The sequence below is a fragment of the Megalops cyprinoides genome, chromosome 7 (genome assembly GCF_013368585.1).
Source record: "Megalops cyprinoides isolate fMegCyp1 chromosome 7, fMegCyp1.pri, whole genome shotgun sequence".
In the NCBI taxonomy this organism is placed as follows: domain Eukaryota; kingdom Metazoa; phylum Chordata; class Actinopteri; order Elopiformes; family Megalopidae; genus Megalops; species Megalops cyprinoides.
This window is the reverse complement of record NC_050589.1, coordinates 6,793,892-6,815,318: the sequence shown is the minus strand read 5'-3', so window position 1 is coordinate 6,815,318 and position 21,427 is coordinate 6,793,892. Positions and strand designations below refer to the sequence as shown.

The 21,427-nt window shown below is 45.9% G+C and overlaps 1 protein-coding gene across 1 annotated transcript in view; it reads left to right on the top strand.

The window, feature by feature from the left end:
- LOC118780505 (kinesin-like protein KIF1B) overlaps nt 1–21,427 on the top strand; it is a 90,847-nt gene that overhangs the window by 31,250 nt on the left and 38,170 nt on the right. Inside the window, 11 exon segments of the mRNA XM_036533036.1 lie at nt 372–450; nt 691–833; nt 1,619–1,660; nt 3,989–4,200; nt 8,809–8,888; nt 9,579–9,654; nt 12,314–12,393; nt 13,529–13,635; nt 14,093–14,176; nt 14,551–14,731; nt 14,940–15,012. Coding sequence (XP_036388929.1) covers nt 372–450; nt 691–833; nt 1,619–1,660; nt 3,989–4,200; nt 8,809–8,888; nt 9,579–9,654; nt 12,314–12,393; nt 13,529–13,635; nt 14,093–14,176; nt 14,551–14,731; nt 14,940–15,012 — 1,157 coding nt within the window.

Genomic DNA, 21,427 nt, shown 5'->3' with positions numbered 1-21,427 from the left:
TGAGAGAGGAAGGTGTTTCAGTCATACCCTGCAGTGTGTAGGGGCGAGTGATACGGCTCTCCAGCCTTATGACGGCCAGAACGCTCGCTTACGTAACCCGCCGCCTCTTTTTGTTCTGCTCGTCGCTGTGCCTCCCTGAGGCTGCCACCTCTTTAGCTTCTGAAAGCAGTGCTCCTTTTGTGCTGCTGGAGTCCCAGACAAATGAGAGTGGCCGTGGGGTTAGTCACGCCGGAAAAGGGGGCTTCCGTTCTGTTGTTGTGGTTGTTGACGTGGCGATGGCAGTAAATAAATTGTAAAAAAGCCATGCTGTGAGCCCAGTCAGCACAGTTTGAGCAATGATACGAGTGACCCTGCCCCCGTGTGTTTGTCAGGTGGAAACTCCAGAACCGCCATGGTGGCCGCCCTCAGTCCCGCCGACATCAACTACGACGAGACCCTCAGCACGCTGCGGTAAGAGTCACGTCGCTGTAATAGACATGAGCTATTCATAGGCCCTCGCCTTCATTGATGTGCAACAAGCAGTTAGCGTGGCTGACTATTAACAGCAGCAGTGGGCGGTGGGTGATCTTGTACGTGTGTTCATTTCGATTGGCCGCCGCTCAGGGCCTGTCCTGCCCATTGTGTGTCAGTCAGTGGGTGAGCGTCAGAGTAACCCGACCCTCCCGCCTCTCTCTCTCTCTGTCTCCATAGATACGCGGACAGGGCCAAGCAGATCAAGTGCAACGCCGTCATCAACGAGGACCCCAACGCCAAGCTGGTGCGTGAGCTGAAGGACGAGGTGACGCGTCTGAAGGACCTGCTTCGCGCCCAGGGGCTGGGCGACATCCTGGACAGTAAGTCAGGGCGCAGCGCCCCCTATAGGCAACTGAGGGCTACACCACAACTAAGGAACCAGCGATCCCAGTCAACACTCCGCCAGCAGTGCAATCCCCCCTCCACCCCGACCCCCCCCACACACACTCCGTCTCCTTGGAAACATACTGGCAGCCTCTCACATTTCACTGCTCTTACATTCTTCTGTGCCACATCATTTTTTGTCTGACTGGCATAAATTCCATTTGATCTCCACAACTCTACTTGCTACTCATGAACTTCTCTCAGACCCACTCTGATCTCTACTGCCTCAGATCAAGATGGACAATTATATAATTGGAGGAACATTTTCATATTATTTTTCGAGTTACTTAATTTTGTAGTTCATTGGTATTGAGCACGCATACTGTATAAAAGCATGTAAAACTATGATGGATAAAGCACTGTGCACCAAATTTTGCATATATATTGTGTTGTTATATATAGAGGTACATACTTTAGCATACTTAGGATGGATAAAGAATCATACTCTTACAGTTCTGATTGAATCCATCTGATTTAATAGCAGTGTGAGATGGATGTGAAACATTAACACACTGTACATATCTGAAGAATCTCTCTCCTTTGTTGCGTTCACTGTCCTGCTTCAAGCCTGTGTTCTTTCATCTCAGTCTCATCCTCCTGCCTGATGAACTGAGTCCAGTCAGAACTGTCTAACCACTCTCCCCCCCCCACTGTCACTCTACTAGTCTGATCTCTGACCTCTGACCTCTGACCCTTCTCGTGTTCTCCTGCTTCCCTTCAGTGGAGCCAATGGGGGATGAACACCCAGGAAGTGGAAGCAAATGTGTGTATATGTGTGGTGGTACTTGCACTCCCTCTTGCTTCCGCCCTTTCTCTCCTGGTAGCCGGCCGTCGCTTCTGGCCCCCCCCCCCCCCAACAAACTGCTCAGCTTTGCATGTGTTGGAGTAATGCTAACGCAGAATGCAAGGAGTCCCAGACAAATGAGCAAAAGATCGGGTGGGGTGGGGTGGGGGGGTGACTTTTCACTAAAAATATCTTTCAGTGGCAGGGCAGGTCGTTCCATGTCAACGTGCCACTCATGTATTTTCATCTTGTAATAATGGGATTAATCGGTAAGGCTTAAAAGCAAAAATCTGGGACTAATACAAATAAACGCAGGCTTAGCCCCAAAATACCTGTCTATGCTAGGCAATATCACATACGCATGTTCACATGCCATGGCATTTTCAGTGTCTGGTTTATTTTCTCCCCCTCTTGCATGGTTTGTGTTTTATTGCCTCGGTTCTCTAACCCCCTGTGTTGTGTTATTAATTGTCCATTGCAGGTGACAGTGACGTTAGAGCTCTGCTAGGTTCTAATACTGAAGCCTTGAGCTACCGCAGGAAAGGTGCATGTTTTGCCATTGCTAACTGCCCAGACTAGAGGATCGCCCCTAGAATCTAGATGGCTGCAGTGTTTTATGTGCTAGGCCAGATTACAGTAGCATATTCTGCTCTTTTATTTGTTCAGGTCTGTTTCCAAACCCCTGCTCCACTCCCTCCCAGCCCTTGAGTGGTTTTGTGTCCTGCCTGTTTTTTTTTTTTTTTTTATTATCTTTGTTGTATCCTGTAACACACCCTTTCTGTAACCTTTTAAAGGTTTGTGAGACATTCACGGCCTTTTACAAAGAAAAAAAAAACTCACTTATGAACTGGTGTACATCTGTGCAATGCAAACAAAATTTGGCTGCCTCAGACTGCAAGTAATAATGATTGGAATGTACTGAGTGTATTTGGGTGGTCTCCGTGCCCATGGCTGAGTGTAAGGACGCACATATTCCTGCATGTGAGGTAGCATTGTGCTCCACGGTTCATTTGCCGGTTTGGGCCTACAGGTGTTTTAGGTTCATACTGTTAAAAAAATAAAAGGAAATCGATAAGGAAAACGGATATATATCAGACGGCCTTTTCCCAGCATTTTCAGCTCTAGTGGGAATTTTTCAAGCATGCACTCAGTCACCCAGAACGCCCTATTGGCCATTTTATAGAAACAGCCAGAGCCCCCCAGGGGTCCAAGGCCACTGTAAATCAGTTAGGCCAGGGTGACATGTGGAATTTCTGCTGTTCGTGTGTGTGTGTGTGTGTGTGTGTGTGTGTGTGTGTGTGTGTGTGTGTGTGTGTGTGCGTGTGAGGTGAAAGGACTGCGTTACAGGCTGAAAGGGAAGGATCTGATCTCGCAGCATGTTTCCCACCCCTATCTGCCTCTTCGCGCTTCGTTCCCTGACTCTGTGGCCTTTCGCCCCAACATCCCCCCCCTACCACCCCCCACCTCGTTCCCTGCGCAGTCTGTGCAGCTGAAGCAGTTTTCACACGGGTTTACGTCTGTGCTGTGTCAAGCACTGTATATCCTCTACACAGTTTCAACCAGTGATGTTCACAAATAGTATTACATTCACACTGTAATTTGGTGTTATTAAAAAAAAAACCTTGTCTAGTTGTGACAGAAGTGTTTAAAGAATGCACTTTGTCTGTTGACTGTTGTAAGCCCCAGTCAAATAACGACTCAGGCACATCTTACAGAGCCTTGTGTTAACTTGGCAAAGACTTGTATTCTCAAGCGTTGTCTTTATTTAGGAAATGCTTGACTTGATTTTTCTTTTTTTACTTACTTGTTGCTTGCATAACACGCTGTCAAAAAGAAGCTATCTGGGTACTGTGACGAAGCCCTTCTTTGTGCGTAAGCAACTAAACTATAATACCAACTTTGGTGATAATCACGCAATAGCAAACAAGACAGATAATTGACCAATGACCGATTTTCTTTTTTTCTCCCCATCGTTTTGTTGTAGGGGGCTTGGAAAATATGTTGAGCCCAGTATTTCCCATTTAGTCAAGAAAGTCTAGAGAAACACATGGACGCTGTGCTGGAGCTGTATATGCATGGCCTTCGTTTCATTAACCTGGTGTGAAAACTGCGACCCCTCTGCGCCCCTGTACCCCGGCCTTTTACTGGTGTGTTTGTTCTAGTCCTTACGTGTGCATTGTGTGTCTTACACTGGTCTCTCCTCCTTCTCTTTGTCTCTCTTCTCTTCCGATTTATTTTTACTGTCTCTACTTTTTCTTCCGTTGACTCGTTTTCCCCCGACCCCTCCTGTCTCTCCTCTGCCATCAGACCTGAAAGATATACAGAACAATAAGCATAGGTACTTGCTAGCCTCAGAGAATCAACGGCCTGGCCATTTTTCCACAGCGCCCATCGGCTCTCTGACTACCTCCCCGTCCTCTGGCTCGCTCTGCGGCCAGGTGGGCTTGCAGTCTGTCACCAGCATCCAGGAGCGCATCATGTCCACGCCGGGAGGGGAAGAGGCCATCGAGCGGCTGAAGGTATCCCAGCATCCCCTTCTCTCTGTCTCTCTCTGTTCCTCTGCCTCCTTGGAGAAGTTGTTCAGTTGTCACTGTAAATTTCTTGGATGTTCACAGACAGATATCAATTGGTTGGGTCTGGTCTCACTTGGTATCAACTGGTTGGGTCTGGTCTCACTTGGTATCAGCTGGTTGAGTCTGGTCACAATTGGTATCATCTGGTTGAGTCTGGCCTCTGCAGTGTTCAGGTCCAGCTCATGTGAGGCCCCTGTAGTGTATTTGGAAAGGATTCTCTTGCACTCTGCTTATAAAATGTTCAGTGTTTTATTTTTATTTTACTGAGCTTTCAGCCTCACTGGACTTCCATCAGAGTGTTCCCTACAGTGTTCTTTTCCGTGCACAGTAGGGCAGATAATAACTTCGAATTCTCTTGAATAAGTAATGCAGAATACCTCTCAAGTGCTTGTCAATGATCGAACTGGACGATTTGAGATGCTCGGTGGGGTTTTGTCCCATTCAGTATACTTTACCTCACATATGTTGGAAAGCGGTAGATTCATGGTCATGGTTGTCCAATGAAGCAGCTCCTGAACCATCTGAAGTATTGAAATACGTTTGAGTAGTTTGTGGAAGTATCATTTTCCTTTTTTCCTCTATTGAAAGATATTGAATTGTTTGTGTAGACATTATTTTCACACTTAATGAATTTGTACAGTTTATAGAATAATGACTTGGTGCATGAGGTGCATGGTGCATAAGGTGCTGTTTGCTCTGTGATTCTTAATGTAAAACAGGTTATTTTTAGGCCATATTTGTTTTATATATGACATTTCTGTGCTGTCTTGCTTGTCTCCCCCCAGCACATTTGCCCCTGTCCAAACTGAGCAGCCCAGCAAGCTATCCGGTGACTCGTGCTCAGAGGTCATGTTCCTGTTAGTATGCATCCGAGTGCAATAAATAGCATTGCAATTAGGGAAGTATACGTCGAAAGGCGATCACCATGGTAACCGGGGAGACGTTTCCACATTCCAGTCATTGCGTGCTTGCTGTTACGCCTTTGCAGCAGAGAGGAGCAGCAGTCCGATACGAGCGGGGCTCCCCACGGCGGCCGCATCCCTGAATTTAGCTAGACACTTTGGTTTATTTTAGACAGCGACGTCGCGCAAGGTTACATAAAGTTTCCTGCTTTTGTGCGGGACGCCTGAAAGGCACTGGAAAAACGCGGCCAAGGAATGTTGTATCACCACGTAGAAACAATGGGCAATTACCCAGGGTTGCACACGGTGGTTGTTTTAATGTAAAGAGTCAGCTGGAAACAGCCATTTGCTGTGAAAGCAGTCTCTTTTATGGAGGAGGGGGAGGGCAGGCTGCTAGCTGAGAATCACTCTCTCTCTCTCTCTCTCCCTCCCCTCTCTCTCTCTCTCTTTCTCTCCCACTTTGCACTTCTTCCTCATCCCTCTCTTGCTGTCATGTCTCTCTCCCTCGCGCTCGAACCCCCTCCCGCGCTGTAACTGAGAAACCGCACAGGGCCGCATCTACGAACCAGCAGGAGCTGCGGTTGCTATGGAGATCTGGGTGCCCGAGTGCTCTGTCAGTCACCCAGTGACGTCTGCATCCAGCATCACGCAGACGTTAGCGTGGGGGGGGGGGAGAGAAAAAAAAAAGACTAAAATAGAACGTGTCTTTGTGGACACTCGGTGTAAAAAGAAGAGTAAGAACGCGCTGTGCTCCTCTGGCTTATAAAATGTATTTTTATTGTATTGTTATCCTGTTATGACATCAGAGATTAACATCCAGGCTTCTGCCCACTCAGAAGTTATTGGGTTTTTAAATGTACTGGGCATTAGATATGAGCGAAGGACAATTATGAAAAATACAAAGAAAAGTTATTTAAAATTCACCCATTATCTGTGTAAGAAAGAAAAGTTCTATCTGAAATGCCAAGGATGGAGGATAAAAAAAGACTCCGTTAATGCACAAATGTCTATTTGTATTAATACTGAATTGGCAGACCCCAGAACTGAATAAATTGGCCTGCTTTTGGGTTGTGGTCATGGGCATTGGAGCAGGCGTTGTGTGGACAGTGGCAACGTAATGCTGTAGGGGTGAGATTGTTAGCTTTTTGATCTGCAGGATAGCCACAGGAAACTCTGGTGAAGTGCAGAAAAAAAGTGGGTCAGATAGAGGCGTGGCCTGCTAATGCCTGATTAATACACCTGTCTGAGGGGTTCGCAGCAGCTACCCCCGACCCAGATAAGGCTGTCAAAGCAAGCAGGCAAATGAATATCCTCAACCTCTATAGCACCTGATGAATCATTATCACGAAACTTGCTGTTTTGCACTTAAATAGGTCCCAGTTTTTTAAAGTTGAGCATTCTCATGGAGAATGAAGGGGAGCCTGGTTGTACATGTATTCTCATATCATACTGCACCACACACACACACATACACACACAGTCACATTAGAGGTCCACTGTGTGTGGTTTTTGTCGCCTCTAAGCCAGGGAACAATGTCCCTTTCTAGAGCAGCAGATGGAAGGGGTGTTAGCTGTTCGGAGAGGATCTATCCCAGATAAAAGTATCAGTTGACTTCCTGTGCCGGGTGGACAGATGGCCCGCTGCTGCATCAGTGAAGGACAATGAGAGATCAGCAACAATGGAACCGTGCAGGCCAGGGCACGAGCAAGATCAGCTTCACACCCTCAGGTCACATGACCCAGGGTCAGATGTTTGTGTCTGTTTCTTTGGTTGTGAGGTATGTGTGTGTGTGTGTGTGTGTGTGTGTGTGTGTGTGTGTGTGTGTGTGTGTGTGTGCGCGTGTGTGCGCGCGTGTGTGCGTGTGCGCGTGTGTGTGCGTGTGCGCGCATGTGTGCGTGTCTTTAAGCTGCCAAAGATAGATCAAGCCTTTGTGAGTCAGGCAGACTTGATGTTGTCAAAATGACTGGCAGTTCCCTTGCGAAGCTGTGATATTCCTCTATGAATATAATTCTGTGCTGTTTGAAGATGTGCAGTCAGGGCTACACAGCAGTCACTTCATTGTAAGCCTCTTAGGATGGGGCCAGATCCCTGTGGGACGTCAGGATTGTTCCCCGTGTTTGCGTATCAGCTGCACAAAGCCTGGGAGAGAATTAACTCCCCAGAAATCCAGCGCTAAAGCATAGTGTGACGATAAGAAAATTGATTCTTTTTAAATAAACTCCCTGTCTATCACCCTGCGTCTGTCTAAAGTGCTGCTACAGTTCCTTGCCGTCCTAAGATGAAAGAGTTTGCAATCGAAGAGCCTTATTTCACCTCAGAAAGGGTGCTCCGAAGTGTACATTGTAATGTTTTTTTGAAGGAGTTTTTTTGACAGTCATGGCATTGTTTCATTTGAGACAAAGTTTTCCACTGAATGTCAGAAATGTGTACGGCATGGAGTTACAGCATTCTGTTCAAATCAGTCAAAAAGAGGAGTCTGGCTGAGCACTGAAACTTCACCTGACAAAATTGCAACAACTAGATGAAATAAAGACTAGTTTGATCATCTGCATCAGTTTGTAGGAATCCTGTTCAAAGTGGAGCTTTGCAGTTAAATTCCTGAGGAAAGTCCCAACTCTTTCAGATAAGCAGCTGTTGTCTTGGCCTAATCAGCTAGGCTGCCTTCACCATGCCGTATTTGCCACCTCATTCTGATTGGCTAGCATGGGAGAGGGGGTGTGTCTGGGTTTGTTCAGAATTCAACTGTGGAGTCTGAAGCTTCTCCCCAAGCAGAGAGGTATGGGTCATTAGTGACCTAGTTTAATGTGAATGCTGGAAGAAAAATGCTCTCTTTCAGGGACAATAAAGTGTGCCGTTTGATTGTATTTCTTCTTAACTGCATTCTGTCTGAGGGAGAGATATAGAGGGAGATTGTATCTCTGCCAGCGGTGGTGGAGCAGTGTTTAGTCAGTGTAAAATGCCCAGTTCCTCAGTCTCCTAGCTGGTGTAGTAATGTCTCTGAGTGATCCCCCTCTTACAGTGTTGTGTAAGGGAGTGCGCTGATCACTCTGCATGTTAATGATAGGAAGCCTTACGTAATGTTCTGGCACCTCGCTCGGTGCTGCTGGCTTATTTTCATCAAAGGGTTTTTTGCGCAAGGAACATGCCGGAGATTTCCTCCAAAAATTCTCAGTTTCAAGATATGGAATGATTTTTATACACAGTTTTTATTTAATAATTGATTCTGTGCTTAATCCTAACGCTCTTTCTTTGATGTCCAGAGGAATTAGGATGTAAATAGAATGATTAAACGGATACCCCTCATCACTGTGGGGCCGGCCTGCCTTCCTGGTCTACTGTTTTGCTAACTGTTTAGGTCGTTGAACTGGAGTTTTTGTGGCGAGACAGTAGGAACTATTAGTGTAAAACAGTCTGCCATCTTGGGTTTGTACTGTGTCCCTGATGACAACTTAGCCCCCTTGGGCTATACTGTTAAACTGCTGTTATTCTTGGGCTGGTTTGTTTTACGCCTGTGCAAACCTTGACTTCTCTATTGTCTGGAGGTGGTTCTCTGCCTCTATTAGAGATCAGCTGGAGCAGGCATGTGGCGTATCTCGTGAGGATGTCTCAGACCACAGTGTGCTAAATGTCTTGTGTCCCCCCACCCCGCAGGAATCCGAGAAGATCATCGCCGAGCTGAACGAAACCTGGGAGGAGAAACTGCGGAAGACGGAAGCCATCCGCATGGAGAGGTCAGCGAGGGGATCGGGCACTGGGGAGGGGTCACTACCTGTGTCCCAGTCTACACTGGTCACAGATTGGGGGAGTCACTGCCTTTGTCCCCATCTATACTGGTCACAGATTGGGGGGGTAACTGCCTGTGTCCCAGTCTACACTGGTCACAGATTGGGGGAGTCACTGCCTTTGTCCCCATCTATACTGGTCACAGATTGGGGGGGTAACCACCTGTGTCCCATTCTACACTGCTCACAGATGGGGGGGGGTCACGGCTCAGCTGGTGTCTGCCAGTGCCAGCTTCCTCAAAGCGCCCGGGTCGTCACATGACCCACGACCTCCTCAGAGAAACCCACTCTTTAGGGGGAGACTGGCTCAAAGTGACATTTTAACAATCATCTCCTTGTCTCGGAACAGTCGCAGTGCGTTTACCCTGCTTTCCACTCAGTGAGCAGTGAATGTGTGTGGAGAGGCAGTGGGTGAATGCATGTACATGCTATTCAGAGTTTACTGCCTGACAAACACAAGAGGAAAAACAGCTTCATTTATATTACTCTTTGCTCACGGCACACATCATAAACTTCTGCAAGCTGAAAAAGCTGCCAAGTGAAGTCAGTGTATACCGTAAAGCGAACATTAAGCGAGTATCACTACTGTACACACAATCTGTGTATATGCACACGTATTCACACCTCTGCCTTCTCCAGAGAGGCGCTGCTGGCTGAGATGGGTGTGGCCATCCGTGAGGACGGGGGAACTCTGGGGGTCTTCTCACCGAAAAAGGTAACGTTACCGGCCCACCAGGTTGTGACAGAGATGGGCCTCTTTCGCCTGCTCCTTTATCGCTGTAATGTTTATTTTCCACTGAGGGCCATGTGAAAAGTATTAACCACACAAGTCTTAGCCACCGAAGCGTGCGCTGCACATGCAGTGAGCTCTGGATCTCACCGCTCTGTGTTCTCATAAGGAAAGCAGTCCATTTCTCCATCTTTCATGAGGAACGCAGTCCATTTCTCCATCTTTCATAAGGAAAGCAGTCCATTTCTCCATCTTTCATGAGGAACGCAGTCCATTTCTCCATGTTGAGTTTTTAATCATCATATCTTCATTTCGGGTCCCCCCCCCCCCAAACTTTCACTCTCCTTTATTTTCTGTTGGCTTTATTCTCTGTTTTCCCGTTCCCCTCTTTTTTTCTGCTCCTCTCTCACGAAATCATTTTATTCAGATTTATCCCGAACGGCCAGCCTCCTTGCTTGGCGAGGAGTTTGATTGTTTTCCTGCTAACAAGGTTTGTGGAAAAGTTTTAAATTCATGAGTCTCTCAGTCTGTCCCACCCCATAATGCACAGTGTTGTAGTGTGTATAATCCAGTGAGTACCTGAAGTAGACCTTTCTTCCCACTAAACCCCAAACCAGATCACACACATCAGGTGACCAATTCTCTGATTCCCCTCCATTTAATTTAATGAGAGAATCTACATCTCTGCCTGTATTCATTTGCATCAGAATCTGTCCACAAATAGGTGTCTTAAATACATGCCAGACAAATTAGGAACAGACACACTATAAAATTTCTTATCGCCTGTATCATGGGTTTGTTAATTACAAAATACAAAATATTTGCCGTTCATAAGATTGCATTTATAAAATTTGAATTTATAACTAAAATAAGAATAATAGTCCCTTCCTGTGGAAAACCACCCAGGCTGAACAACTCCTGCACTGAATAAAAACTTGGATTACTCAGAACAACCACCTTAAAGAACCCACCAGAAAAGAATACTCCCGATTCACTGGTTGCTGTTTAATCTTCACCTTGTAGATGTACTGTGTAGATATCCATTGGAACACCACAGCCCCATGGCTATTTGCAGTCACATGTGTTTTAGCAAGCAGCCACAGCTGGAACAAGCCCTTTCACACAGGAACAAAAGGCTGCCCTTTCCCTGCAATGTCTCAGAAACTGCAAGGAATTATGGGACAAACTTAGCTGCGTTTCATGTGGAGTTAGCAGAGGGGGGTTCCCAAGCCCGTTTTTCATCGTCAGGACTCAGTATCTGGACAGTAGAACCTGTAGTGGTAGTGTTTATAAAAATAATCTAAAAGCATGAGAAAAATGTGTGTATTGGTATGGATATGTTTATACGGCTGTAATGTAGTTGTAACCATATGTGGCATGGTAGTATTTGTTTACATCCAGACTACTTCAGGCTGTAGTCACAAAGTGTCATTGATTTAGTTAAACTGTCCCAGTTCAAACACCGCAATGTAGAAATGTATTATACTTAAAAATGTCAGTACCACAAGATGTTATGGATTTTTGCGTAAAATTTCATAGTTCCCTATTGGATTTTAGAACCGTGATTTATTTGTTGAAGCACAGACGTGGTTGTGCACCAGTGTAAAAATGGCTTCTTTAATTGGTGCAGGAGAGAGTCCCGTCAGTGCGTGGAGTAGCTTTTTAAGTAGCAGGCAGCGCCATCCAGAGTCCGCCTGCGGTCAGGGCAGGCAGGTGGTGTGCTCCCTGGAGCGGCGGCTGTCCCGCTCCCTCCTCTGGGGCTGATCCACGGCGCGGAAAAGCAGCTTACTGAGGGAGTGATCCCACGTGGTCGGGGTGGATTAGTGCGCTCTGTGCTCAAAATCTCTCCTCCTGTTCCCTCCTGTTGGATGCTCACCACACACGAGGAGAAAAGAGCCAATCCCTTTCGTTGTGGGCCGTGGGGCCATGACTGAGAGGTGGAACATGTGTCGAAACTGAAGTGGAGCAATAGGGACAGTGTAAAAAAAAAAATCACCTTTTTCCAGTGATTATCACCACTGTCTTCAACTGGCATGCCCAAGCTTGTAAAAAAAAAAAAGAAGTGAAAGGAAAGTCTCTCATGAATTTAAGCCCCTTTTTCACTAACTGTGTGTTGTTTTGCATTTTTGCATGCTTTCATTTAACTCATTTAACTCCTCTTTTATTTTGTCACTCTCTCTCTCTCCATCCACTGCCTCTCTCCTCTTTTTCCGCTGCCTCTCCGTTGGTTAGCTTTTCATAGAGAAGCCCTGTGATCTCTTTGACTGTAACGGGGTCTTTTCCCCAAAAAAGGTTGGTGGCTTAGTGGTAGACATGTTGACGTGTTGTAGGAGTGCTAGTGAGACTGTACTTACTCAGGCTGTGCTGCTCCCTCACAGATGTACCTAACAAAGGAGGATAATTTGATGTCATGTCTGTGCTAGATCTGGTAGAAGCGATCCCTTGTGGAAGTAGCCGTGGGATGTTTGTGCTTCCCTTTAAAGATGTTCGCTCAGGTAGCTTTTCAGATCAGAGCTGAGATGGTTCCTGTTTGATGTGAGCACTGCAGAATTATTGCAGGAATGGTTTGTTCCATTTGTACACAGTTTTGAGTCAGCATGCACTTTGACTTTGGCCCTCATCTTGTCTTCTGCTTGTTCAACAGACGCCTCACCTGGTTAATCTGAACGAGGACCCTCTGATGTCAGAGTGCTTGCTTTATTACATCAAAGACGGGATTACAAGGTAATAGGATCCTTACTCACTGTTGGATATTTTTGTTTGCACTGACCTGGCCTTCTTTTGGTACATGAATAATGAACTTAGCACTGTGTTGAAAATGAGTATTTTTCCATTTTAAGGAATAAACAGTATGTTATTTAGACTCACCATGAATGGACATGTAACACGATATGCTCCTGCTTTACCTGACCATCAGTGCATTACGCTAAGCACTCTACAGATCATAGCTAGCCATATGCACAAACGTATGAAACTTATGTCCTTATCTGAATTTATACCTAGTCTTTTGCCTTGCTTGTATATTTGCTCTGGAAGGGCTCGGCACAGTCTGTTAAAAAGAAATAAAATTGAACTCAGTTGTCCATCCTTGGCATATGTTAGAGGGAACAGGTTTAAAATTTTAAAGTTAGTTCTATGGCCTCAATGACCTTCAGTCTCAGATCTGAACCATTCTGTAATAATCCCTCAGACATTTGATTCTTTCTGTTGTCCTGCCTTTTTCCAATGCTGGGTGGTGGTGTCATATCATACTGTCACACTGCTCTGACTGTGTTTCTGCCAGTTCTGGAAGACACTGTTTCTCACAGGCCATCTGAGGCCATCTGTTTCCCTTCGCTGACTGTTAACCCTTACCGGTCCAAGTCCACAGATTAAAGCTTCCAAATGCAGGATGAAATCAGAGCTTTTTAAATAGCCTTCCTGTTATATCACTGATATACATACGGAGGCACGGACAGAAAAGAAAGTAGTTTCAGACTCCCATTTGTTTCAAGACACCATTAATTAGTGAAGTGAGAACGACAGGTTCTGTGGCCCAAATTAATTCCAAGGAGCTGTTATGGTCTATTTGAAATGAGTATATGAGAGTATATATTAGACAATTTGGCAATATCGATGCCGTCAATAGATATGTGCTACGGCAAGCCTTGCACCTCCGTGTAGTAGTAGAATCTGTCAGAAGCATTGTTGCTAAAACAGTCATTTTGTTATGACTGGTAGTGAATCTTGCAGTAAGGAATTACACTGAATCGAGTGTGGTCTGGCCAGATTACTGACCTGTTGTGGCTACATTACTGACCTGTTGTGGCCACATTACTGACCTGCTGGTCTGTGTGTAACGTTACCTCTGTGGCTGCAGGGTGGGGCAGGCGGACGCAGAGAGGCGTCAGGACATCGTCCTGAGCGGAGCGCACATAAAAGAGGAGCATTGCATCTTCCGCAGCGAGAGGAACCTGAATGGAGACGGTGAGACGGGGGCAGGGCTGGTGTTACCGTGCAACAGTGATCGGGGGCCAATTAGCACATCCCAGTGTTTCCCCCCGTCTTGCGGTGCAATTCCTTTCTGCTGCGGTTTGAAGGAAACCCATGGGTGTGAACCTGTGAATGTAAACTGAAAAGAATCTCAGACTCAGATGTTAGTCAGTGAAACTGACATATTTACTAACGCACCCAAGCACTGAGCTTGAGAAAGACACGCTGTATCGAGCTGCTGGTGTTCTGTAATGGAAAATATGGAAATCATTTCTAAAACGTCTTTGTCCACACCTTTTTATTCATCATTACTGCAGTTTTCCTCTGTTGCCTTTTAATCAACATCGTCCCTTGAGATGTGCATTAAAAATAAACTGAATGAACCTGAACAGAGCATGGATGGCGCTTGTTTCTTGGGTCCAGTACTGACATGCTTTCTTGCCCTTTGCAGTCGTCGTGTTGCTCGTACCTTGTGAGGGATCCGAGACGTATGTCAACGGCAAGCGTGTTGACTCTGCGGTGCAGCTCCGCTCTGGTGAGTGTTCCCAGAATCCCCTGCGTCAGCCAAGGACGATGGGAGCAGCTGTCTTATCTATGCACAGGACCTGCTTTCACACAACGCCAAAATGAGCTACGTTTACATTACTGTCATTTAGCAGATGCTGTTATCCAGAGCGACTTACATAGGTTACAATTTTTACATGTTGTCCATTTATACATCTGGATATTTACTGAGACAATTGTCTGTTAAGTACCTAACCCAAGGGTACAAGAGCAGTGCACCATGGGGGAATTGAACCAGCAACCTTTCAGTTACGAGCGCTGCTCCTTATCTCTGTGCTACATTGCCCCCCCCATACATTTATTGCCACAGAAATTCAAAACTCTCTGTGTTTTCACGTCTCTCAGGTAACCGCATCATCATGGGTAAGAACCACGTGTTCCGGTTCAACCACCCGGAGCAGGCACGGGCCGAGCGGGAGAAGACCCCGTCGGCCGAGACGCCCGTGGAGCCCGTGGACTGGACCTTCGCCCAGAGGGAGCTGCTGGAGAAGCAGGGCATCGACATGAAGCAGGAGATGGAGAAGAGGTAGGGGACCTGCAGACACGCACAGCCAAACTCATGAGCATACACAGTGCTCCTTTATCAATTCTTACATCTACAGTGTTAACACATTTCGTTGGCCCTAACAGAAATGGGACATGGAGCTAGAGAACCCACAGACACACTAACCCCCCACCCTGCCAAAACTGTGCACAAATGTAACTCTCCTTTCATGAGTATTACTTTTTCTCAGGCTGACTGAAATGGAGATCTTGTACAAGAAGGAGAAGGAAGAAGCAGACCAGCTGCTGGAACAACAGAGACTGGTGAGTGGGAGTCATTTGAAAGCTGTTGTTTGGTGGTAAACTAGAGTGCCCTCCAGTTCTGACATTCTGGAACTGGAAGCACAGCATAATTCCTGAATGTTTGCCAAAGCTTGTCTTGTTTTATTTCTGTGTCATGTTGGCGTTTCACAATGAAGTCCAAAATGCTGACTTTTTGCTCTATGTTCATATGGGACATTGAGTGTTTGTGTCTGTTGAGGGAGAAATATATGTGACGGGAAGGACTGGAAATTTTTTTTTTTGAAGATAAAGGCCTTTTGAAGTTGTAGGAGGTTTAGGAGTAGAGGTGCTTGTTTCACGCTTGCACTGTTGAAGTGCGGCCAGCACTAATTCTGCACTCTGAGCTCTGGCACAGACTGGTTTGCGCGTGATGACAAACTTCCACTTCCAGCGCATGTCTTGACTCCACGCTTTCTGCATGGAAATCCGCTCTGAAAGGTCTGAGATGGGCAGGTGCGAGGGGAATAGCACTTTACGCCGAGGCTGCTGATGTTGAAAGATCTCTGCAATTTGCGGCGTCATTTTGTTTCCAAGTGAATTACGAATTCTTCAGATCTTTCCACTTCTAGTCCATATTTTCATATTTTTTTTTCCTAGATCTAGACTGTGCCAAGCAAAACAGCACCTGAGAAAAAAACATTGCAAATCATAACTGAATAGATATAAAAACAACTCAATCAGTCTTCCCATTCATTTCCATCTGTATCAAAATTGGATCAAGGTTACAATTTGGCTTGAGAAATCTCAGTTCTGTCCTTGCTGCTGTATAGCTGTGACCTTCAGTGTGCTGGTTTGCAGGGCTTCTCATTTTGCTCACACTGTATTATTCCAGCATGTTTTCTAAACCATATCATTTAGACTGGTTTAGAAAACATGCTGGAGCCCTTAGACTGTGTTGTCAGTGAAAGTTGCCGTGGCGTGACGTGACTTTGAGCTGGCCGACGTCGAGTCGGCTGTTGGTTTGCTGGAGAACTCGACTCTCGCTCGCTCGCATTGAGATTTCAGCTCTGCAGTGCGGTTGCTGACACGCACACAGTGCATTGCAATTTCTGCTGTAGCTCATCACTGTCGGTGACAATGTGGTTTCTCATTCGTAGACTTGCTTCCCTGTGTTGACCACACCTGTGCAACAGAGAATTACTGCCATGTTACTTCAGCTATAAGTTTCAGCAAAGGTTGCAAGTGTGCCACATCTTGAGGGGTTTCATGAGTTCAATTAGAAGAAAGTCATACACAATTTTCCACTGAATACTTTTTCTATGAAGCTGTACTCACTGCATACTCATAACTACATGGCCATCTTTCCTTTTTTTGATACTTGTTTTACTGGACTGTGCACTGTGTACATCTGGGAATAAAAATGAGAAACTGCATTTTCTCTGAACTAACTTGTTACTGTAGTGAATGGATTAACAACTCTTTTTAACCACTTCCTAGCCTGTCTTCTCTTTTTCTGTACTGACTCGTTAATAAACCTGCAGTAGCACCTGTGTCTTCTAACCTGCTGCTAACACTAGATGACTTAACCAAGCCTTCTCACTCATGGACTTAAAATGGAGGAACTCTCTGACAGTTTTGGCCGCCTTTTTGCATGCCTTTGCAGCATGTTCGGGGTGCAGCTTTTTTTTTTTTTTAAGAAAAGAAATAAAGAAATAAATAAGAAGAGGAGATCATGAATGAACTGTAAAAGGACTCGTCCACTTGTGTTAACATCATTTATTATTTAGAATCATGACAGTCATGTTCTGCTTTTACCCTTTTTTTAGCAATATGCAACATGGGGAACTCTATTGACCTTGACTGGTTGATTTACTTTTTTGAAAGAGTTGAGAACCATTTATCTCCATCATTCTATTGCAGTTAGAGGCAATGATTGCAATGCTTCTCTCTAATATAGCGTCTGTCTATCACTAGAGAAGCAATAAAGCAGTGTGACGGTAGCCAGTTCACATGTAATAGGAGCAAGCAATATGACTGATCAATTTTTTACAATTTTTGCAAAAATTGAGGTTGGGAACACTCTTACAACTTGAGGCAATCCTATTATTATACACAGTTTAAAAGCCGAAAGCACACATTTACAGCTGGTGTAAGCAAAAACGGCGCATCTTCTTTTTACCCCACAATACTATGAAGGGCCCTGAACTACCATGTATCAAATAATTATCTTTTCATTTCTTGCTTTTGCTCAAAACAATCCATGCAATAACAAATCTAATAACAAACAGAGGCCACCATCACTATGCCCAGCTTCGTTTAGGGTTTTGAAATTTCCTCCCAGGTCTTCTGTTTATCTAGAGATGCCTGAGAAGATTGATTAAAAAGAGTGTGCATTCTGGTGAATCTATAAGTCAGTGTTCTCACAATGAAAGTCATTTAAAATGGACAGTCAGAGCGTTTTTAATTTAATGAACATTAGAGGATTAAAATTATTTTTACCTCTTCGAGTCTGGTATATGCTGATATGGATAGTGCTTAATCTAAATGATATAATACAGTCAGTGCAATCAGAACATGGAGAATCGGGAAGTGAAAGCTGTAGATGTGTGTTTTTCTGCAAACGTTGCATTACTATATTACATTAAGAATTTATCATTACTTTCAGAAGGAAGTACGTTAACATGTGATAACAAGCGTTTTAGATGATACCAAGGAAATGGTAGCCCCTGTTGCATATTCTTTCTTGTATCCGTTATTTTTAGAAAGCCATTTTTGTTTTTCATTTTGATTTCCAATTTTAATTTTTTGTTTTTGTTGGGAATTTTTTTGGTTTGTTTCTTGTTGTGTTTCCTCAAGGACGGAGACTCTGATAGTGGCGATGACTCTGATAAGAGGTCTTGCGAAGAGAGCTGGAGACTGATCACCTCCCTGAGGGAAAAGCTGCCTCCCAGCAAGCTGCAAACCATTGTCAAAAAGTGCGGCTTGCCCAGCAGCGGGAAGCGGCGTGAGCCAGTCAAAATGTACCAGATCCCCCAGCGGCGCCGGATCTCCAAGGACTCCAAGTGGGTCACCATCTCCGACCTCAAGATCCAGGCGGTGAAGGAGATCTGCTATGAGGTGGCGCTCAATGACTTCCGCCACTCGCGGCAGGAGATCGAGGCGCTGGCCATCGTCAAGATGAAGGAGCTGTGTGCCACATACGGCAAGAAGGACCCCAACGAGCGGGAGTCGTGGCGGGCGGTGGCCCGGGACGTGTGGGACACGGTCGGGGTCGGGGACGAGCGCATCGAGGACGTGCTCGCCAACGGCCGCGGCGTGACCGACGTGGACGACCTCAAAGTGCACATCGACAAGCTGGAGGACATCCTGCAGGAGGTGAAGAAACAGAACAACATGAAGGACGAGGAGATCCGCGCCCTCAGGAACAAGATGCTGAGGATGGAGAAGGTGCTGCCCATGATCGGCGGCGCTGCCGGCGAGGGCCAGGAGAGGCCCCGGGCCGCCAGCCCCCTGGAGGGCCAGCCCCGGGCCGAGGACGCAGAGGAGCGGGTGTCCAAGCTGATGAGCGACGACCTGTCGTTCCGGCGTGGCCGCATGCGCTGGATGCGGCAGGAGCAGTCGCGGTTGAAGAACCTGCAGCAGCAGGAGATCTCCCGCCAGCTCCGCCGGCAGACCGGCCCCCACCGCTTCATCCCGCCCGAGGACCGCAAGCTCCGCTTCCCCTTCAAGAGCAACCCCAAGCACCGCAACTCCTGGAGCCCCGGCACCCACATCATCATCACCGACCAGCAGGTCATCGAGCTGAAGGTGCCTAAGGAGCCCCCGCTGGTGGAGGAAGGCGGGGTGGAGACCGGGGACGGCCCCGAGCCCAGAGGGCTGGTGTGCGCCCCTCTCCCTGGCTACCCTCCACTGCCCAGCCCCTCCATACAGCAAAGGGCCAGGGAGTGTGAGCCGGGCCAAACGCACAGACACAGCTACAAGAGCCAGAACCAGCAGGGACGAGGCCGCAGTAACTCTCTCAACAACACCCAGCAAGCCTCTGGGTCTGTGGAGCCTCAGCAGCTCAGCGACAGGAAGCAGCAGCAGCAGCAGGCTGCCGCCCAGCCACGCCACGACCGCTATCCGCCACTCCAGCACCACCCCCAGCCTTGCCACTACAACAGCGCCCCCTACAGTGACCCAAGCGCCGGTATCCCCCCGCACTACACTCAGACTGATTTTAGGCCCGGCCACTGCAACAGCTTTGTGCCGCCGCCCAGAATGCGGCGCCAGCATTCGGCCCCCAACCTGAAGGGTGGGAGGGAAACGTCTGTGTGAGCGGGATCGGTGCCTCGGCCAATCAGCTAGAACCGCTAACCCCGGAACAGAAGGCAATGGGAGAACCACAGCAAGCTCAAGCTCAACAAAAACAAAAACGAAAACTGTTTGGACTGTTTGTCCATATACATTGAAACTGCCAGACCTTAGTGGGGTTTTTTTTGCACCCATACAGTGTTTTTTGTGGTTGGTTGATCCAAAATTTAATTTTATACATAATTCAAGCACAGTGTATCTTTTTATGACCATAGTCTGTACCTTGTCACCCATTTTGACTGCCCTTCACTTCTGAAACAACTTTTCTGAGAAATGAAAACCAAAATGAATAGTATTTTTACCTTTTCAAGAAAATGTATTTTCTATCAGAGGCATCCATACCTTTTTAAACATGTCATTCATGTCCGGTATCATGCATTTATGTTCTTGACATGCATTTATATCCTGGCAAGTTATTACTACTATTTCTGTTTGTTTTTAACATCCTTACAGCCATATATATGGCCTGATTTTTCACTGGAGCATTCTGGGTAAAATCCTTTCCTCTGGAATAAATAGCCCTGTCCTATCCAGAATGTAACCCTATCATCTCCATGAGCCAGAGTCCAGTATTCTAATCGCTATTCCACACCACTGCCTGTTTGTCCGATACCTTTGGAAATCCACCCATACGGACTGAAGAAATGTAATGGTTGGATAGATACTCCATCATATGACAGACAGCACATCATATTGGTTTCCTTTTTTTCCTGAGCTTTTTTCCAGGGCGTATACTTTAGATGTTTTTACTGTCTGTTGGCTAATTCCACAACTTGAAGTCAGGGTAAAAAGCCAAGATGCCACTCAAGATGATCAGTTGTTTTTAGCTATTTGGTGCTTCATGGTAAAAAGCTGAAGGGTTTTCTGAGAATGTAAATGTCAGGTTAGTGTTTAGGACAGTGTTTTTAAAGGTATGGATCCTCTGAAGCACACTTTGCTTGTGATAAAAGTGGGCCTTTTTGGTTCAGAGGTTAAGCCTGGAAAGTGTGGAAAGACTGAACACAATGGTGTGTTTGGAGGAAAGCTGCAAGGTGTGAATCTGGTTGAACGCCCAGTTCACTGACTGTCTTCACCTCAAAGAAAGATGACTTTTCCTGTCATGTAAAGTGCCTTATTAATGTATCATTTACATTGCTCTGCATTTTCGTTCTAGTCTGAATATCAAAAACCTTGTTTTTTGCAGTTTTCTTCCTCCTTACCCTCTTTCTTTGTGATTCTGTGCCTAACACCTGCCACTTTTTAACAATCTGCGAGTGCTGTCTACAAATCTATCTGAAAGTATGCTGGAGAACAGTATGTTAGCTTCTGGTTCAATTTTAGGAACCCAATTGAAACTAAATTGGTGTGATGTGTGACATACACACAGTGGTGTGTATGTCAATACAAAGTCAGAGGCTGTCACAGTCAGCTTGAATATTATGGAAAAATCTTGACTTTTTAACCATTGAATGGCAGTGTTTTTTAAAAATATGATTTTACAACCTGGCCATATTTAAATACCCGTATTTTAGATGAAAAGAATTGCTTTTCCATAGGGGACGCTGAGGTTATATTAATCATGGCTGCCAGCACACATCTCAAAGCTGATCATAAAGCTGCTAGAGTATAGCTGGTCACACTTGCACCCCCAACACATGAGATCATGCCGTTTCCATGGTGACAGTGTTCTAGAACAGTCCACTGTGGTTCTGCTCAGAACCTGTGAGATTCAAATCCCATGATGCTGGCTGACAAAAAAGAACTTTCCAGGGAAGCAAATCTAACAGAGGGTCACCATGGTTTCAAGACATTCATCCAGAAAACTTAGAGGAAGAACTAGAGCAAAAAAAGAACAAAAAATACATTGTGTGTCTGTAAGTCTCTGCATACTTTTAAAGTAGTTTTACTGCCAAATTTAAGTTGGAAGGGTGGATGTGGCTTGGGCTCTCCTCTTCAATATGCTCTTAAATTCATAATTTCATTTCTGGTCCCTGTTTATAGGAAGTGGGAAATATACCTACATAATTGCACTATAAATCTGAAATATGTCAGTGTACTGCCACACTGTGACACAGTGGCTATTGACGAATGCTATGCATTGTGGTTTATGCTGTAAATATTCTGT